Below are 19,996 nucleotides of genomic sequence, written 5' to 3' on the forward strand. Positions count from 1 at the left end.
TGTGGGGGCTAATTATGAGAGAAACTGTTTTCAGAGATTCAGGGGGTTCCTGAATTGTCTCACTTAACTGTGATGCTCTCCTTTAATTTCTCCTTCAATTTTCAGTCAACTTTACAGTCCCATCATAGAATCATCACAGAAAGTGCAGAAAGAGACCATTTGGCCTATCGAGTCTGCATGGAGCATCCAAAAAGCATCCTCCCCACTCCCCCGACCCTTTCCCTGTTCCCTACTGATGCATTCTTTTGACCTTTCTAAAACTGCAGTTGAAGTTAGGATGATTAACTGAACATGACAGTTGGATGTAATGCAACTCAATTTCAGTCATGCCCAGAATCGCTGCAGACAAGCCTGCACCAATGGTGAAAATTCACAATCCAGTTTCATGCATCAGGCCACAGCCAGAAATATTGCTAATACTCATATTTAATAAATTTTGCACAATGTTTTGTGTGGCAGGGCTATTGCCATCTATTTAATGGCGTTGTTGTACTTTGGATTTCTGGATGTCACCAGCTGTTATAATGAAGATGGCACAGGCAGGAGTCCATAATCATGCCATCTGCTTAGTGCACCTTGCCAGAGGTTGCAGGGGCACAAGTTTGTTTGAAAAACTAAGTTTAACAAGGGTTTGCTTTCAAGTTAAAGCCTCAAATGCACAATTTTCTAGCAGAGTCTATATAACCCTTCACTCCTCTCCCAGTGCCATCTGTTCACCTGGATCTGATCAGCCAAAGGTTCAGACTCTCCTCTTACTCTTGATTGGGTGTCATCTCCCACCAAGGAGTGGGAGAGTGGGACAAGGAGAGAAATGGTGGAGAGTAGAAAGAGTTATTGAGTTATGAAATGTGAGTGAGGTATTAAGAAAATAACAAGAAGACTTTTGGGTCAGTTAGGTTCAATTAGAATAGATACAGAACAGATTTTCAATGTGCCACAGAGATGTCACACTGACTCTAATTCACCTTCTATCCTTTCTGCAAAATGTTCTACCTTAACCTTGAACTGGTATCAGGCTTTGTTTTCTGAATATTTTTCCATGAGCCCTGGCTGCTTGAGTTACTGACAGCAGCAGATGCCTGGACTAAATAGGTGACCTGAAAATGTGTTGCTGGAAAAGCGCAGCAGGTCAGGCAGCATCCAAGGAGCAGGAGAATCGACGTTTCGGGCATGAGCCCTTCTTTAGGAAACCCTTCTTCAGGAGGCTCATGCCCGAAACGTCGATTCTCCTGCTCCTTGGATGCTGCCTGACCTGCTGCGCTTTTCCAGCAACTCATTTTCAGCTCTGATCTCCAGCATCTGCAGTCCTCACTTTCTCCTAAACAGATGACCCTCAAGTTCAATTTCATTTAAAACAAAGAACAAAGAAAATTTACAGCCCAGGAACAGGCCCTTCGGCCCTCCAAGTCTGAGCCAATCCAAATGTACTGTCTAAACCTGTCAGTCAATTCCTAAGCATCTGTATCCCTCTGCTCCCCACCTGCTCATGCATCTGTCCAGACACATCTTAAATGAATCTACCATGCCTGCCTCTACCACCTCTGCTGGCAACGCGTTCCAAATGACCACCACCCTCTGTGTGAAGTACTTGCCGCGTGTATCCCCCTTAAACTTTCCACCTCTCACCTTGAAAGCATGACCTCTCATTATTGAATCTTTCGCCCTGTGAAAAAGCTTGTCTCTATCCACCCTGTCTATACCCTTCATGATTTTATAAACCTCAATCAGGACCCCCTCAATCTCCCTTTTTCTAATGAATATAAATCCAACCTACTCAACCTCTCTTCATAGGTAGCACCTTCCATACCAGGCATCATCCTCGTAAACCTTCTCTGCACCCTCTTCAAAGCGTCCACATCCTTTTGGTAATGTGGCGACCAGAACTGTACACAGTATTCGAAATGCAGCCAAACCAATGTCTTGTACAATGTTAACTTGACTTGCCAGCTTTAATACACAATACCCCATCCAATGAAGGCTAGCATACCATATGCCTTCTTGACCACTCTACCCACCTGTGCAGCAACCTTCAGGGTACAATGGACCTGCACTCCTAGATCTCTCTGCCCATCAACTTTTCCCAAGGCTCTTCCGTTCATTGTATAATTCGCTCTTGAATTAGTCTTGCCTAAATGCATCACCTCACATTTGTCCAGATTGGAAACCATCTGCCACTTTTCCACCCAACTCTCCAGTCTATCTATATCCTCCTGTATTCTCTGACAGCCCCTTTGCTTTCTACTACTCCACCAATCTTTGTGTCATCTGCAAACTTGCTGATCATACCAACAGTGCCCTTTTCTAGATCATTTATGTATATCACAAACAACAGTGGCCCCAACACTGACCCCTGTGGAACACCACTGGTCACCTTTCTCCATTTCGAGAAACTCCCTTCAACTACTACCCTCTGTCTCCTGTTGCTCAACCAGTTCTTTATCCACCTACCTAGAACATCCTGCACACCATGTGACTTCACTTTCTCTATTAGTCTACCATGGGGAACCTTATCAATCGCCTTACTAAAGTCCATGTATATGACATCAACAGCCCTTCCTTCATCTATCAACTTGGTCACTTCCTCGAAGAACTCTATTAAGTTGGTAAGGCACGATCTCCCCCGCACAAAACCATGTTGCTTATCACTGATAATCCATTCTTTTCGAAATATAAATAGATTTTATCCCTCAGCACCTTCTCCAGCAATTTTCCCAGCACTGACGTCAGGCTCACTGGTCTATAGTTACCCGGAATATCCCTACTACCCTTCTTGTACAGGGGGACAACATGAGCAACCTTCCAGTCCTCTGGCACCTCACCTGCATTTAAGGATGCCACAAAGATATCTGTCAGGGCCCCAGCTATTTCCTCTCGCACCTCCCTCAGCAACCTGGGATAGATCCTATCCGGTCCTGGGGATTTGTCCACCTTAATAACCTCTAGCTTACCCAACACATCTTCCCTACTTATGCCAACGTGATCCAGACTAATCAAACTTTTATCTCTCATCTCAACATTCATCATGTTCCTCTCCTCAGTGAGCACTGATGCAAAGTAATCATTCAGAATCTCACCCATTCTCTCAGGTTCGACACACAGCCTTCCTTCATTATCATTTAGTGGACCAATCCTTTCTTTAGTTACCTGCTTGCTTCTTATATAAGAATAAAATGCTTTGGGATTTTCCTTAATTCTGTTTGCTAAAGCTATTTCATGATCCCTTTTAGCCCGCTTGATTCCTTGTTTAAGACTTGTCCTACTCTTCTGATATTCCTCCAGGGCCCGTTCTGTTCTTATCTGCCTAGACCCTTTTCCCTTTTCCTCTTGGCTAGTCATACAATTTCTCCTGTCATCCACTGTTCACGAATCCTGCCCTTCCTATCCTTTGCCTTCAACGGGACATGCCTATCCTGCACTGCACAACCTATCGTTGAAAGCCTCCCACATCTCAAATGTGGACTTCCCTTCAAATAGCTGCGTCCAATCCACATTTCCCAGCTCCTGCCGAATTTTGATATAATTGGCCTTCGCCCAGTTTAGTACTCTTCCCTTAGGACCACTCTCTTCTTTATCTATGAGTATTCTAAAACTTACGGAATTATGGTCACTGTTCCCAAAGAAATCCCCTCCCCCCCCCGCAACTTCTACCATCTGTCCTGGCTCATTCCCCAGTACCAGGTCCAATATGGCCCCTTCCCTTGTCGGATTATTGACATACTGCTCAATTTACACTTTGACTATGTGCATGGTAGGAAATACAGTGGGGATATGCCATTTCTTTCATTTCCATGTTCTTTCTCTACACCTGGGCTGTCTTGATATAAGCCCAAAGGAGTATTTGAGGGAGTAGATTGCACCAAGGTGGAAAAATAATGAAACAATACCTGGGACTTCATTCCAACACCATCCAGCCTAGATCCAACAGAAATTCAGGAAGCAGTGATACAGCAAGCCAGGGCACCCTCTTGAGTCCATTTCCATATTTAAGATCCATGCTTCTTTTCAACTACTTATTTGATTCCTAGTTCAGTGGTGATCACTAAGAAAATAGTGAGGCCTAGTTGGGATATTAGAAAATTTTACTCGAGCCACAAGTAGAATTTGAACAAGTACTTAAAACTTCTTTGTGATTTATTTCTTCAAAAAGTTAGTAGAATGTATTAATGACCATACAGAAGTCCTAATTGTGATCTACTCAAAGTTCAATATACATTGAGCATAGCTTCTCCAATTTACCTTGTTCCATTCACTGGTATTAGCTGTAGTACTTCATTTTCTTAACCTTTGACAATGAATGATAATCTTTAGCATTTTAACGATAACTATTATATATTCTCCTATTTAATTATTTACAGTTATCCCCTATTTAGCTCCCCTAACATCTTCCTAAAAATGCCAAACTAACTCATGCCAAATTACTTTCCCATAAGCAACCATATAATAAGGATGGGTTACATTCTTGAATTGAAATTTGTAAATTCAAAAACTTATGGCTGCCTTGAACCTATCTGGCCCAAGAATCTCCTTGCTGACTCTAAATAATTCACAAACTCCTAATAAATTACTAATCCTTTCTACTTTCCATCACCTTTCCCCGGATCCACACCTTGACCCTCCCCCCAAATTGCCAAACCATCCAATAGCACCACCTTCCCATTTGTCGACCTGCCTTTTGAGTGCCCTGTTCCTCACTATGTGTGAGGGCTCAGCATATTAATGGTGAGTGGGAGGAAGCAAGCAATGGAGTGAGACGGACTATAGTTCTGAGGGTCATCAAGGAAAGTAGCAAAAAGATGGGTCAATGAATGAGAGGGTTGGCTAGAGAAAAAGACAATGAAAAGACACAGGAAACAAGTGGGGACTACAGGCAGCTTAAGAACTATTTACAGAATACCACTGTCCTAGTTAAATGATGTTCTACAGGGTTGATTTTTCTCATAACAAATGTCCCACAAGTGTTCCTTTTGGAGATTTACACACGCTGCAACATCTCTGAGGAAGGGCTTATGCTCGAAATGTCGATTCTCCTGCTCCTCGTATGCTGCCTGACCTGCTGTGCTTTTCTAGCACCACACTCTCGAGTCTGATCTCCAGCATCTGCAGCCCTCACTTTCTCCTACATGCTGCAAAGTTACCATTACATCAGTTTTCCTTGTGTGTGATACACTTTTCTGAGGTTGGCCTTAATAGGGGAGCACAGTACCAATCAAACCAAGGGCACAAATGATTTATAATATATTGGACAGATCATTTTGTTTCCAGATTTTCCGAGACCAGGCGCACAACCCATGATGCGTGTTGAGACCCCAAAGAGGTTCCGACATGCTGACCCTCATGAGATTTATGCAGGTAGTTGAAACTTCTGAGGGCAATTCCCCTGCTCCTCAAGATCCTCCGCAAAGATCTAACTCGGGAGTCAATGACTTTGAACACTGCTGTGTTAGTTTGCTAGATAATCATCTTGGAGACATTAGACAAATTGAAAGCAAGTCTAGCTCCTTGGTAACAACAAAACTGACTCTCCCAATCTGTTTTTAAGCTCTCTCAGCACAGCTAATGATCCTCTAAAAGGCTAGCCCACCAACTACCCAACTATTTCTTAACTCGCTGATCAATACATCATTACCCAATTGCGACCCTTTCATCCAATCCAATCATTCTAATCACCTCCGATCATTCTAATCCCAGAAAACCCAACTACCTTTCTCGACCAGTCCTGAGTAGCTCCCAGACTATCCACTTTACCATCTACCACTTATAAATCACTTAACAATTTCCTAATTCTTCCACACACTCATTTATCCACACACTCATGCATCCACACACTCATTCATCCACACATTCATTCCTCCACACACTCATTCATCCACACACTCATTCGTTCATGCTGAACCTTTCAGCTTACGGCATGGTAGCTAGCAACATGAAAAGGGATGCGTTTAGCTATTCCCCCTGTGTTATGGCACTCTAATGGAGCTCTTTGATTAATATTGAGTTCTATACTTTTGAAGAAGGCAGACTCAATGGCAAGAAATACAGAGCAACATTGGGGTCAGGAAAAGTTTGCCCTGAGTGGTAATTCGATGATGAATGCCACTGTGCAGAAGATCCAGGCCGTTGTAACATGTACATTTGACCCATGATCATTCCAGCTTCTCAAGCCTGATCTGCCATTCAGTTAGATCATGGTCAATCCGCACCTCATCTCAATTTATCCATCTTTGCTCCATATCCCTTACCTAACAAAAAATTATTGCTCTCGTCTTTGAAAGTTCCCATTTATATGGTATCTAGAGCCTTTCAGCGAAGGAGAATTTTAGATTTCAAAATTTCCAATCACAGCAAAAGTCTACAGTGAGCAATCTAATAATAATTAATGCAATGACAGCAATGGATTCTGGATATAATGATTCCTGCATTCATCAGATGCAAAATGATCCTTCAGTAAGGGGCACCTTGCTTTTCCTGAGCTTTCTACCTTGATGCAGTTCATTACTCAGACTTCTATCTGTCTTCTATCAGACTCACCCGCAGCCATAGGCTACTATTTACCAGGATGAGATTGATTGATGATTTTTCCTGTGAGACTCAAGCCTGTACAGTGAGTCCTAGCTCAGTCTCTGCTCCCATACCTGCAACCAGCTCCTGGCTGCAATTAGTGACCAGGTGGCCTTCACTACAGTAGTTGACATGGTGCTGCCTTTTGAGGAAAATTATTATGTATTTGTGTGACTAAATAGAATGATAAATGATGGAAGGATGTGTAATGGACAGAGGCTAAGCTGAGGCTAAGCCTCTGGCATCTTCCTTCAAATGTCAACCTTAAATATCAGGGACCCCTTCCTCACAGAGATGACAAAGCAATGTTGGAAATCCTGCCATCGTTGTCATCTCCCTCTTGCTATGCGTTGCCATCTCCTTCGAGAGTACCACAGGGAGAATTTTCAATTGCCATCAGAGGCAAGGCAGGAGATGCCTGGGGCTAGAAATCGTGCCACAGAGAGGCATGACAGCTTCCAGAATTCTTTCAGCACAGAAGAATACCGTTTAGCCTGCCATGTCTCTGCTGGCTCTCCAAACGAGCAGCTCACTTAGCACAATTCTCCTGCTCTCTCCCCGTCACCCTGCACATTGTTCCTTTTCAAATAACCATCTAATTTCCTTTTGAAAACAACACAGCAGAATATGGGACACACTGGAATATAGATTTGCATTACAATTAGTTCCTTGTTCTGTACATTTGATGGAACAATTTAAAATCCCTCATTTGTTTAAAAAATAAATATAGGCCCAGAACTTCTGGTCTCTGGACCCAAGTAGACTGGAGGAACCCCAAGGATGTGTTCTGTGACCCCTCAGATATGCCATACAACAACCCAATCAGAATTGCCCAGGCTGTTTGAATGTGCTAAGCTACAAAATGATGTTTAAGTGCACTTCACTGTTAATGTAATTTTCATGTTTGATGAGGAACAAAAGTTTATGTAGAGCCATAGTATTCCTGTATTAGATTTACCCAAGCATTGAGAAACCAGACTGCAAAATACTGACAGTCTTCTTGCACTGACATGGACCTCATATATTTGGGGTCCTCTTTGCCTGTAGAAATCTTACTGAAGTTGTAAGGAATATCAGCAATCTCTAATCAAACATCTTGCTGCAATGGTTTGGTCACATTTGCTAAATTATCATTTAATGAAAGCGTCAAGATAGATTCCCAGAGAGTGGATTTAATGCTCAATATAAAATGATTGTATATCACACACCAACTGAACATGAATTAACTGATGGCTTGCTCATGGTACTCAGCAGCTTTTCACAATGTGCTTTGAGCCTCCCACACACTCAGTGAGATACTCCTTGGATCTGTGGGAATCCTGCCAATCTGTAGAATTGGACAGCTTTTCCCTGATGGTTTCCTGATTCCATCACACCATCTCCCATGCACAGCCCCCATAACGATAGGCAGCAGCCAAAAAGATACTGCAGTCTTTTTAAGCTAATATAGGCACTTCGATTTTGTAGCAATACATGGAAATTCCCCTGTCTGGAGGTATGTTGTGAATGCAGTGTTATGGATTCCATGCACATGCATTGATAGTTCCAGGGCAATCAAAGTTAAGAAGGGAGACTGCACACTTCCTCTGTGGGATCGAGGGAGCGGTTTTGGTTTTCGGGCCCTTTTGATATAAAAACGACCCAGATTTGCATGCAAACACAGACAAAGCTGGAGAAACTCAGTAGGTCTGGCAGCATCGGAGGAATGAGAAACAAGGTTAACATTTTGAGTCTGGCACAACTCTACTTCTGAATTTATGTAAATGGTTGATGTGGGCAGGCACTTCATATATATGAAAAATCAGGAATGCTAAAATGCTAACAGATCACTTTACTCTACCTTTCTTCCTTCCCTCAACTCCTGAGCCAGTTTCAGCTGAGCAAAGAGACAGTTAAACATGATCATGCATCTCCTTCACAACATGGACATTGGGGAAAACCAACAGTATCTGGTCCATAAGGGCTCACACAACCCTGCCCTGTCCCCTTGGGTAATACTATAGTACTATAAAGATATAATGCCTGTGCAAACACACTTTTTCTTCAAATGAACTGTTGGGAGAAGTTTGTCATACTCAGACTTTTGACTGTGCTACTTTAGGACAGATCACGTGAACAAGAACATAAAGCCTACAGGGCAGTAATTAGTGCCGACTGCTGAAACACCAGTATGTGTATGGGTTGCATGAAGGATTCTTCCCTGAATGTTAATTTTTAGCAAGATCGACCTCAGGTCTGTTCCATTCATTTGTCAAATAAAACTTTGCTGAGAAACACAGTTTAAAATTGCACAGAAAGTTTGAAAATAATAATAGCTCTGAGCTGCAAACTTGAATGAGGCCAGCATTTATTGCCCATTGCTAATTGCCCAGAGGTAGTTAATCACATTGTTGTGGGTCTGCAGTCACACATAGGCCAGTAAGGATGGCAGTTTCCTTTCCTAAAGAACATTAGTGAGCCACATTGTTTTTTTCCTGGCAATCAACAATGGTTTCATGGTCATCTGTTGGCTCTTTGTTTTTAAATTGAATTCAAATTCCATCATCTGCCATGATGGGATTTGAACCCAAGCTGCCAGAACATTACCTGCATCTCTAGCTATCATACCAATAGGCTATCACGTCCTCTTGTCAAGTATCATTGAGGTCCAAACAAGATGATGCTTCTTTTCACGAAGCTGTGGGAATTTTTGCCTTAGACTCAGGTGCACATTCTCAGGGTCTGGAAGTAAGAGTTTTCCTGTTGTTTTTTTCTATACTACCCGTGATTATGTTACTATATTGGACTAACTGTCATGAAAAAAGCAAGCCCATAGATGTTCCTGCCATAAAAGTCCACTATACCTGAACACTAACATGAAAAATTAGACCAATAATGCTGAATTTACAGGGCAAGATGAACCATCTGCAAGTACTTTGTAAACACAGTGTGCTGCACCTTTAACTGAAAATATGTAACCTAGAAGGTAGTTAGTACAACATAAAAACCTCACATTGACATGATTCCCAGATACTATCCAGGTATCAGGCTTGGATCATTGTGAGTGCTCTTTCCTCTGAGTTAGAAGGTTGTGTGTTCATGCCCCAGTCTAGAACCATAAAAACATTGTTTGCAGGATGTTGATGTTGTTGGGAAGGCTAGTGTTTATTATGTGGAGGTGCTGGTGTTGGACTGGGGTAGATAAAGTTCAAAATCACACAAGACCAGGTTATAGTCCAACAAGTTTATTTGGAAGTACTAGTGTTTGGAGTGCTGCTCCTTCATCAAGTAGCTGTGGAGTAGGATCATAAGACACAGAATTTATAGCAAAGGATCGCAGTGTCATGCAGTTGAAACGATTTATTGAACAAACCTAGATTGCTGCTAAGTCTTTCATCTTTTAGAATGGGTTGCAGGTTTTGGTTACCTTTTTTTAATAAAATCTTCAGTTATCTTGAGAGTGTGACTTGAGAGAAGTTCTGGGATTTAAATTTTAAAGGACCGGAACTTGTAACCCATTCTGAAAGCTGAAAGATGAACAGGCAATCTAGGTTTGTTCAACAAATTGTTTCAGTTACATGACGCTATTATTTTTTGCCATAAATTCTGTGTCTTATGATCTTACTCCACAGCTACCTGATGAAAGAGCAGCGCTCCAAAAGCTCGTGCTTCCAAATAAACCTGTTGGACTATAACCTGGTGTTCTGGATCAGTGGTGCTGGAAGAGCACAGCAATTCAGGCAGCATCCGAGGACAGGCAAAATCGACATTTCGGGCAAAAGCCCTTCATCAGGAATAAAGGCAGAGAGCCTGAAGCGTGGAGAGATAAGCTAGAGGAGGGTGGGGGTGGGGAGAGAGTAGCATAGAGTACAATAGGTCAGTGGGGAAGGAGATGAAGGTGATAGGTCAGGGAGGAGAGGGTGGAGTGGATAGGTGGAAAAGGAGCTGGGCAGGTCGGACAAGTCCGGACAAGTCAGGGGATCGAGTTGCTGGAGGTTAGAAACTAGGATGAGGTGGGGGAAGGGGAAATAAGGAAACTGTTGAAATCCACATTAATGCCCTGGGGTTGAAGTGTTCTGAGGCGGAAGATGAGGCATTCTTCCTCCAGGCGTCTGGTGGTGAGGGAGCGGCGGTGGAGGAGGCCCAGCACCTCCATGTCCTCGGCAGAGTGGGAGGGGGAGTTGAAATGTTGAGCCACGGGGCGATTTGGTTGATTGGTGCGGGTGTCTCGGAGATGTTCCCTAAAGCGCTCTGCTAGGAGGCGCCCAGTCTCCCCAATGTAGAGGAGACCGCATCGGGAGCAACGGATACAATAGATGATATTAGTGGATGTGCAGGTAAAACTTTGATGGATGTGGAAGGCTCCTTTAGGGCCTTGGATGGAGGTGGGGGAGGAGGTGTGGGCACAGGTTTTACAGTTCCTGTGGTGGCAGGGGAAAGTGCCAGGATGGGAGGGTGGGTTGTAGGGGGGCGTGGACCTGACCAGGTAGTCACGGAGGGAACGGTCTTTGCGGAAGGCGGAGAGGGGTGGGGAGGGAAATATATCCCTGGTGGTGGGGTGTGTTTGGAGGTGGCGGAAATGTCGGCGGATGATTTGGTTTATGCGAAGGTTGGTAGGGTGGAAGGTGAGCACCAGGGGCATTCTGTCCTTGTTGCGGTTGGAGGGGTTGGGTCTGAGGGCGGAGGTGCGGGATGTGGATGAGATGCATTGGAGGGCATCTTTAACCACGTGGGAAGGGAAATTGCGGTCTCTAAAGAAGGAGGCCATCTGGTGTGTTCTATGGTGGAAATGCTCCTCCTGGGAGCAGATACGGCGGAGGCGGAGGAATTGGGAATACGGGATGGCATTATTGCAAGAGGTAGGGTGGGAAGAGGTGTAATCCAGGTAGCTCAACATTTCAACTCTCCCTCCCACTCTGCCGAGGATATGGAGGTGCTGGGCCTCCTCCACCGCCGCTCCCTCACCACCAGACGCCTGGAGGAAGAACGCCTCATCTTCCGCCTCGGAACACTTCAACCCCAGGGCATCAATGTGGATTTCAACAGTTTCCTCATTTCCCCTTCCCCCACCTCATCCTAGTTTCTAACCTCCAGCAACTCGATCCCCTGACTTGTCTGGACTTGTCCGCCCTGCCCAGCTCCTTTTCCACCTATCCACTCCACCCTCTCCTCCCTGACCTTCATCTCCTTCCCCACTGACCTATTGTACTCTATGCTACTCTCTCCCCACCCCCACCCTCCTCTAGCTTATCTCTCCACGCTTCAGGCTCTCTGCCTTTATTCCTGATGAAGGGCTTTTGCCCGAAACGTCGATTTTGCCGGTCCTCGGATGCTGCCTGAATTGCTGTGCTCTTCCAGCACCACTGATCCAGAATCTGGTTTCCAGCATCTGCAGTCATTGTTTTTACTTTATAACCTGGTGTTGTATGATTTTTGACAGTATTTATTATCTTTCCTTATAAAAGGCTTAAAGCACAACAGCTGACGTGGATTCCCACAACTCTTGAGCATGCAATCTAGGCTGATGCCTCAATGAACTACCGCTGTGTTACTGATGAGATATTAAACTGAGTCCCTCCCTCTTTCATCAAGTGGACATTCAAGATCCCACAACCAAAATGTGAAGTAAAGCAAAGGAGTTCTCTCTATTGTCCTGGCCAACATTTATCCCTTGACCAACATCTCACAATACAGGTATTCTGTCACTTATGATTTTTTTAGATTAGATTACCTACAGTGTGGAAACAGGCCCTTCAGCCCAACAAGTCCATACCAACCCTCCGAAGAGAAACCCAGCCCCTATATTTACCCCGACTAATCCACCTAACACTACAGGCAATTTAGCATGGTCAATTCACCTAACCTGCACATCTTTTGGACTGTGGGAGTACCCAAAGGAAACCCACACAGACACAGGGAGAATACGCAAACTCCACACAGACAGTTGCCCAAGGCAGAAATTGAACCCAGGTCCCGTGCGCTGTGAGGCAGCAGTGCTAACCACTGAACCACCGTGCAGTTGTGCCAAACTCTCCCTAAATTATCATCATGGCTATAATTGAAGAGTATTTTATTGGCTGTAAAGTGCATTGAGATATGCAGAGGTTATGAAAGCATTAGACAAATGCAAGGTTTTGCTCTCACCTAACTAGCTCTGTGAATGGTAAGCACAGTTAATAAAAGCAAATATTGATGACATTTCCTATCCTCCCCCGAAACGGTGACAGGTTTTTTTCTCCTATGTCGCTCCTGCTGCCCACAGGCAGGGGGTCAGGAATGTGTGTTCGTATGCCCTTGGCCTGCACCTGTCCTTCATATTATCTATGAAATAAACCATGTAGACCTGAGTAAAATGTAGAGGTATAAAGTCAACTGACCTGTGATGGACTGGTGACACTGATCTCAGGAACAAAGTTGTCCTCAAAGAAGTTGATGATATTTTCCTGGTGCAGCTCCTTTGTTGGGGTGAGTTTCGGAGGTGGTGGAACTGGAGGGCCTTTCCTCAGCTAGAAAAAGCAGGGAGGAAAGGAGAAATAAACCGGAGAGAGGAATGAAAACAAGACTGGCACAGAGAGAAACGACAAAGTGCACGGATCCTGTAATCTAACAGGAACTTGACTACGAGGATACATGGGCTGAACTACTTGACTTCCTGTCCTTTCATTTTAATGGAGCTGTGGAATAGATCTTAAATAAAGGCACTCAATATTTTCAATGGTCTCACAACTATAAACAGACGGACAGTTTTTGAGCAGAAACAAAAAAAAATTATCAAGTTGTTCCCTCATTTATGAGATCTGAAATATTTGAAATCGCTCATTTTAATCCCGCTGACTGTAAAACAGTCCAGACAGAAGAAGCAGGAGATCATGTGGCTTGGCATTCAGCTGACCACAGCAATTGGCAGGGCCCAGCCTCTAGGATAGACATCTTTAGCTTCAAGATTCTGTCCCCAGTCTACATCATAGCTATGTTGCCATTGCTGGTGGGAAGCTAACTGCTGCTTCCTGATCATATCGCTCAGTCAAAATTGCATTCAAATCCTGATCATATCATTAGCATGTTCTAAAGGACCCATCCTGAAGAAGGGCCTGTGCCCGAAACGTCGAATCTCCTGTTCCCTGATGCTGCCTGACCTGCTGTGCTGTTCCAGCAATAAAGTTTCAACATCAATAAAGGACCCATCCCCTGAGTAGCTACTCTTGCAGATAAATATCTTGAGCAATTCTAGCCTAGTTTTGCATTTGTTGGGGAGAGTGTTTCTGAAAATGTTAGTGGGGCAATAAAATGTCTAGTTTGTGATGTTCATATTTTAGGATGGAACTCGGGTCTGGTGGCATTGTGCTGGGTGGATGCAAAACCAGTCTACTGGGTCATCTCTGCCCTCATCAAACAACAATTTTAAAAGGATTGTGGCCAGGGCAAGATCTTCAATCCAATCAATCCAGAGTATTGGTGGAAGCCACACCTGCTACGAGTTGACCCATGTTTATGGGCTTTGTAAAGGTGCCAATATTCCCAATTATTGGAAATTGTGCCAACGAGGAGATAGATTACCTTAAAATCCAAGCCTGCATTTCTCTGGGATTTTTGAATCCAGTATGCCACTGTCCTTGTTTCCTTGCCTGTAAGTGGGTTGGGCGCTGAATTAGGTTTATGCAGGCCCAGGTCCTTTGTGTTGACTACACAAAAGACCCAAATCCATAAACAGGAAAGGGACTAGGTCTCTTGCTGTCACCACCTCCAGCAATGGATTATTGAGTCTGTGAATACTGAGGCAGAGAATGCAGACAAGTGGCATCAGGCATTTGTGCCACATAAATGATGTGTTAACATTTATTGAGAACCCTGCACCAAAACGTATGCCTTACAGGTGCTGCATGAATTGTGCATTTACAGCATTTTACATATTTGCGAGTATATTTTCTTCTCTTTCTCTCATTACTTCGACATCATTCTTTATACCCCTTTAAAGCACTTTTCAATGGTTCAAAATTGCCTGATGCATAAAGTCTCAACACAAAGAAGTTACATTTCATGAAGAAAATGTTTGGTTTGTCTATTCCACTAAATACTTCACCTGAATCCAGTATCCCTACCATTTTTGTTCTTTTTTCAAACTTTACCTGAGATGGTGACTTGGGACGAGTCGGAGTATGAGCTGGTGATGGTGCTAAAGGTGCTAAACTATGGTTAGGACTGGTCACTGGGCTACTGGGTGGAGATGGTTCTTCCGGTGGCGTTGGGGTCTTGGAAATTCTCAATGGGCCCGAGTCACTGTAACAGGACAACAAATCATACAACAAGTTAGCTGGTGATACTGAAAGAAAGTTCTATATAAGCAGAATCATTCATTCTAAATAAAATTTAGACCCAAACAGCACTTCCTTCTTCCATTCACCAGCCAAACACACTTCACACACACTTTTGGTACTTCTGCCATCACTATATGAAGTATTATTCAAATGAAACCTCCAACTTTAACTGCAATGCTAATTCACACAGTGCAAGCATACTTCCCTTGCAAATGCAATGACAAAATAGCCTTGTATTCGTAACATTTACCCTGAAATTGAGATAAAATACAAATGTTTGGAGACACTTATCCAGAAGGGCAATCCTGAGGTTGAAAAGTTTGTTCTGTATTACTTGTTTTATATTTAAACTATCTGCTTTTTTAAATTCTAAAACATAAGCAGGAATTACATTAGACAAATTATCAAGGGGTTAGATATGTATACAAATGCAACAACTAAACATGAAGATCAACAACAGACATGAGACAAATGCACAAGGATTGGCAATAACAATCAGCAAGGACAATATTAAACATTGATTGGGTTTACCAGCTGGCAATAATTTTGCTTCATTTTATTTCTGGTCAGAATACCAAGATCTAAGCCTCACAGCAGGACTAAAGCTCACATGGTTTAGTATTCCTAGCTACAATCAAAAACTAATCATTCATGTATATTAGATACATGCTTCAATCCTACCTCCATCTCCTTTGTCAACAGTAGCAAAAAACAGTGTGAAATAATATCAACCATTTGATAATATCCAACCGTTAATCATTTAAAACATTAAGCACACTTCAGTGAGATTGCAATAAAAAGCATTTCAAGAATCCGGTAGCAATTAAACTAGACTTACAGAAATAATAACTAAACAGCAACAGAAAATAACTAAACAAGCAATGAGAATGCGCCTTTCAATCAAGCACACCCTTTGCATACCCCACAGACAATACTCGCTAATCCCCTTCCACAGATATATACACTTGACCCTATTGTAGACGCTACCCCACCCATCTGAGCGTCTTTCACAGATCATATACAACTTACTCTTTTATGGACCCAATCCCAATCATTTAAGCTCATTTCATAGCCTATGGACACTCCATCATATCAATTTTTACTCTATCCACTCAGACTCCTTTCTGCAGCCTATATACACTCAACTGTTTAGTTGATTATACTCCATCCATTTAATCTCCTTCCAAAGCTGCTATTATACTCCATCATGGAGCTTTACTGGATTTTTATTTATCTGCAAAAGAAAGCAGGAGTCAGACCCACATTTTGCAGATATCACCATCATTCTGAGATGGAGATAAAAATGTAAATGATTTGGAGACATTAATCCAGAAGAACAATCCTGAGGTTAAAGAACTTGTTTCGTAATTAAACCTTTTAATTATGTTGTATCATTCTCTGATGCAATGCCTCTTCCTAGAGAACTGACATTAGCCATTGATATAAATGCAGCATAGGAACAAGCAAACAATGAAGGCAACTGAGGCTTGGTCGAGCACAGTTTAGTTTCAATATGCTAGTCAACAGTTTTGTAAAAGTCATAGAATGGGGGATTTGTTAATGTAGCATCTACATTAGATGGAGAACCATGATCTTTGAATCATACAATTGCGTATATACTGTATTCAGGTGTCAGATATATTTGCATTCACAAACACACAGGCTTACATATACATGAACATACATCTATACACGTGGTTACATTCAAACACATCACAGCAATTAAAAGTCCCTGTAAAAAAACTGATGTGAAACTATACACAAATAGGATCTCCATTAGCTTGATATAGGTTGAATATTCTCCCCTACAGAAGACTGTCCAACCTCATACATTTATTTACCAGATGATAGGATTGTATGAACACTAATACTTGTCAGAAACTGCAAATGGGACAATTTCAATCTCAACATGCAAACAATTCCTCCTTCATCTTTAAAAGGATAAGGGAGGCCTGTTATTGGGAGGTGAGATTCAAGAGCTCCATTTCAAGCAATGCTGCTGAATTAGTATGAACAGATGATACCCTGCAGGGGAGACTTGCACCTCTCTACTCAGAGTTCTTCCATACGGATAATCTGGATTCAGAACTCAAGCTCAAACATTTCATTGCAAGTGACTTTCATGCACTAACATTAATCCTAATTTTCCTAGAAGGTTTGAACACTCAATTACGTGGTCATATAGGAATGAGAACAGACCATTCAGCTTCTTCAGCCTGATGCATTCATTCAGATCTTAACTGGTATGTAACTAAATGAAACACCTTCATGATTTACCACAGTTAGTACAGGGAGTGAATCTGTGCTCTTGGCCTTCATTCTGCACACACTTGAGTCATTAAGGACAAAAGGGTGACTAAGAAGAGAATAGGACCCCTCAAAGATCAGCAAGACAGCCTATGTGTAGAACCGTCGGAGATAGGGGAGATACTTCATGAGAATTTTGCATCAGTGTTTACTGTTGAGAAGGACATGGAAGATACAGAATGTGGGGAAATAGATGGTGACATCTTGAAAAACATTCTTATTACAGAGGAGATTGTGCTGAATGTCTTAAAATGCAGAAAGGTGGATAAATCACCAGGACCTGATCAGATGTACCCTAGAACTCTGTGGGAACTAGGGAAGTGATTGGTGGACCCCTTGTAGAGATATTTGTATCATCGATAGTCACAAATGAGGTGCCAGAAGACTGGAGGTTGGTTAACGTGGTGCCACTATTTAAGAAAGGTGGTAAGGAAAAGCCAGAGATCTATAGACCAGTGAGCCTGATATGGATGGGGGGCTAGTTGTTAGACCAAATCCTGAGCGACAGGATTTACTTGTATTTGGAAAGGCAAGGACTGATTAGGAATCGTCAACATAGCTTTGTGCATGGGAAATCATGTCTCATGAACTTTATTGAGTTTTTGAAGAAGTAACAAAGAGGATTGATGAGGCCAGAATGGTGAACATGATCTATATGGACTTCAGTAAGGAGTTCAACAAGGTTCCTCATGGGAGACTGGTTAGCAAGGTTAGATCTCATGGAATACTGAGAGAACTAGCCATTTCGATACAGAACTGACTCGAAGGTAGAAGAGAGAGGATGGTGGTGGAGGGTTGTTTTTCAAACTGGAGGACTGTGACCAGTAGTATGCCACAAGGATCGGTGCTGAGTCCACTATTTTTCATCATTTATATAAATGATTTGGATGTCAAAGTAGGAGGTTTGCAGATGACACCAAAATTGGAGGTGTAGTGGACAGCGAAGAAGGTTACCTCAGATTACAACGGGATCTTGATCAGATGGGCGAGGAATGGCAGATGAGGTTTAATTTGTATAAATGTGAGGTGCTGCATTTTGGAAAGGCAAATCAGGGCAGGACTTATACACTTAATAGTAAGGTCGTGGGGATTGTTGCTGAGCAAAGAGATCTTAGAATGCAGATTCATAGCTCCTTGAAAGTGAAGTCTCAGGTTGATAGGGTGGTGAAGAAGGTGTTTAGTATGCTTTCCTTTATTGGTCAGAGCTTTGAGTATAGGAGTTGGGAGGTCATGTTACAGCTATACAGCACATTGGTTCGGCCACTTTTGGAATATTGTGTGCAATTCTGGTCTCCCTCCTACAGGAAGTCTGTTGTGAAACTTGAAAGGATTCAGAAAAGATTTACAAGCATGTTGCCAGTGTTGGAGGGTTTGAGGTATAGGGAGAGGCTGAAGAGGCTGGGGTTGCTTTCTCTGTAGCTTCGGAGACTGGTGGGTGATCTTATAGAGGTTTATAAAATCATGAGGGGCATGGATAGGATAAATAGAAAAGGTCTTATCCCTGGGATGTGAGAGTCAAAAACTAGAGGGCATAGGTTTAGGATGAAAGGGGAAAGATTTCTTATGGTATGGAATGAGCTGCCAGAGGAAGTGGTGGAGGTTGGTATAATTACAACTTTTAAAAGGCATCTGGATGGATATATGAATAGGAAGGATTTAGAGAGATATGAGCCAAGTGTTGGCGAATGGGATTAGATTAATTTAGGATATCTGGTTGGCAAAGACGAGTTGGATCGAAAAGTCTACTTCTGTGCTGTAAATCTCGATGACTCTATCTGACCAACTGAGCTAATCAAACCCCACACGGCTAAATAATACCAATAAATATGATATTTTCAAAAAGATAAAGACTCCCTCAGTGATATTTAGTGAAGAAAATGACTAGTAGTAGGGATAGTGTGAGTAAAAAATTTAAATATAATTGAATAGTAAAATTGAGTAGGTGAAATGCTGAAGGTTGGCCTGATCCAACCAATTTCTGTTGGGTGCTAGGGTTGTAATAAAGGTACCCTCATCCAGATTGACAAGAATAACACAAGGAAACATCAGTGTGTAATTGCTACAAAATGCTTACTCACTGCAGAAGCCCATTTATTATTCAGTCAAGAAGGTTGCACAAATTTATCTAAAACAGAGGCTTTGATGGATTTAAGTTTTCAATACATACGATACCTGGGTGCACCTTGGATACTAAATGCTTTATCAGCATGCTGCTCTCCGAGTTTACTCATAATTTCATAGAGTTTGTGACAGAGCTAGAAAACAGAAAGAAACAAAAATGACATGGTATGTCCAATTAAACTCATAAAGTGTCATGAACAGGCATTCTTGGTTCCAGATTCTCAAAATTTTCCATCACGGAATAACACAAGGAAACATCAGTGTGTAATTGCTACAAAATGCTTACTCACTGCAGAAGCCCATTTATTATTCAGTTAATTAAGTGAAAATACCATTCATATTATAAAGGATTCCTCTTTAAACCACACAAAAAGAGATTTAAAAAATTGAGACTTTAGGTCGTAGTGCATTGTGCGACAGGAGAGTATATTATGGAATAGAGATCAGTGGATCCATGAATGATGAGAGCCAGGAATTAGATATATTCATTGGTAAAATCCCTGATACACACTCCAGTCTTACAAAGCTTTGTATCAGCCTCAAATCATGACTTATTTCAAGGTTTTACTTCTTTAAAATTTTCAATATTTTTTTCATGGTGAATAATTTATACAGTTCTTTAAGTTGAACTCTATATAAGTTGTGAGAAACAGGACAAAGTTTCTTGGAATGATGATGAATAATGATCCATTAAATATTCAATAATAATTCCAAAA

The 19,996-nt window shown here is 42.3% G+C and overlaps 1 protein-coding gene across 9 annotated transcripts in view; it reads right to left on the bottom strand.

The window, feature by feature from the left end:
* The window catches only part of amph (amphiphysin), a 231,425-nt gene that overhangs the window by 75,408 nt on the left and 136,021 nt on the right, over positions 1–19,996 (bottom strand). For all 9 annotated transcript variants that reach the window (XM_087986067.1, XM_087986066.1, XM_087986065.1 and 6 more), the window contains exons 9-11: positions 19,332–19,414; positions 14,664–14,814; positions 12,915–13,043 (exon numbers count right to left, since the gene is read on the bottom strand). In XM_087986067.1, coding sequence (XP_087842193.1) covers positions 12,915–13,043; positions 14,664–14,814; positions 19,332–19,414 — 363 coding nt within the window. The remainder of the gene's footprint in view (positions 1–12,914; positions 13,044–14,663; positions 14,815–19,331; positions 19,415–19,996) is intronic.

The sequence above is a fragment of the Chiloscyllium plagiosum genome, unplaced genomic scaffold, assembly GCF_037043375.1.
Source record: "Chiloscyllium plagiosum isolate Xiang-an unplaced genomic scaffold, Cpla_swu_hap1 HiC_scaffold_4, whole genome shotgun sequence".
Taxonomy (NCBI): domain Eukaryota; kingdom Metazoa; phylum Chordata; class Chondrichthyes; order Orectolobiformes; family Hemiscylliidae; genus Chiloscyllium; species Chiloscyllium plagiosum.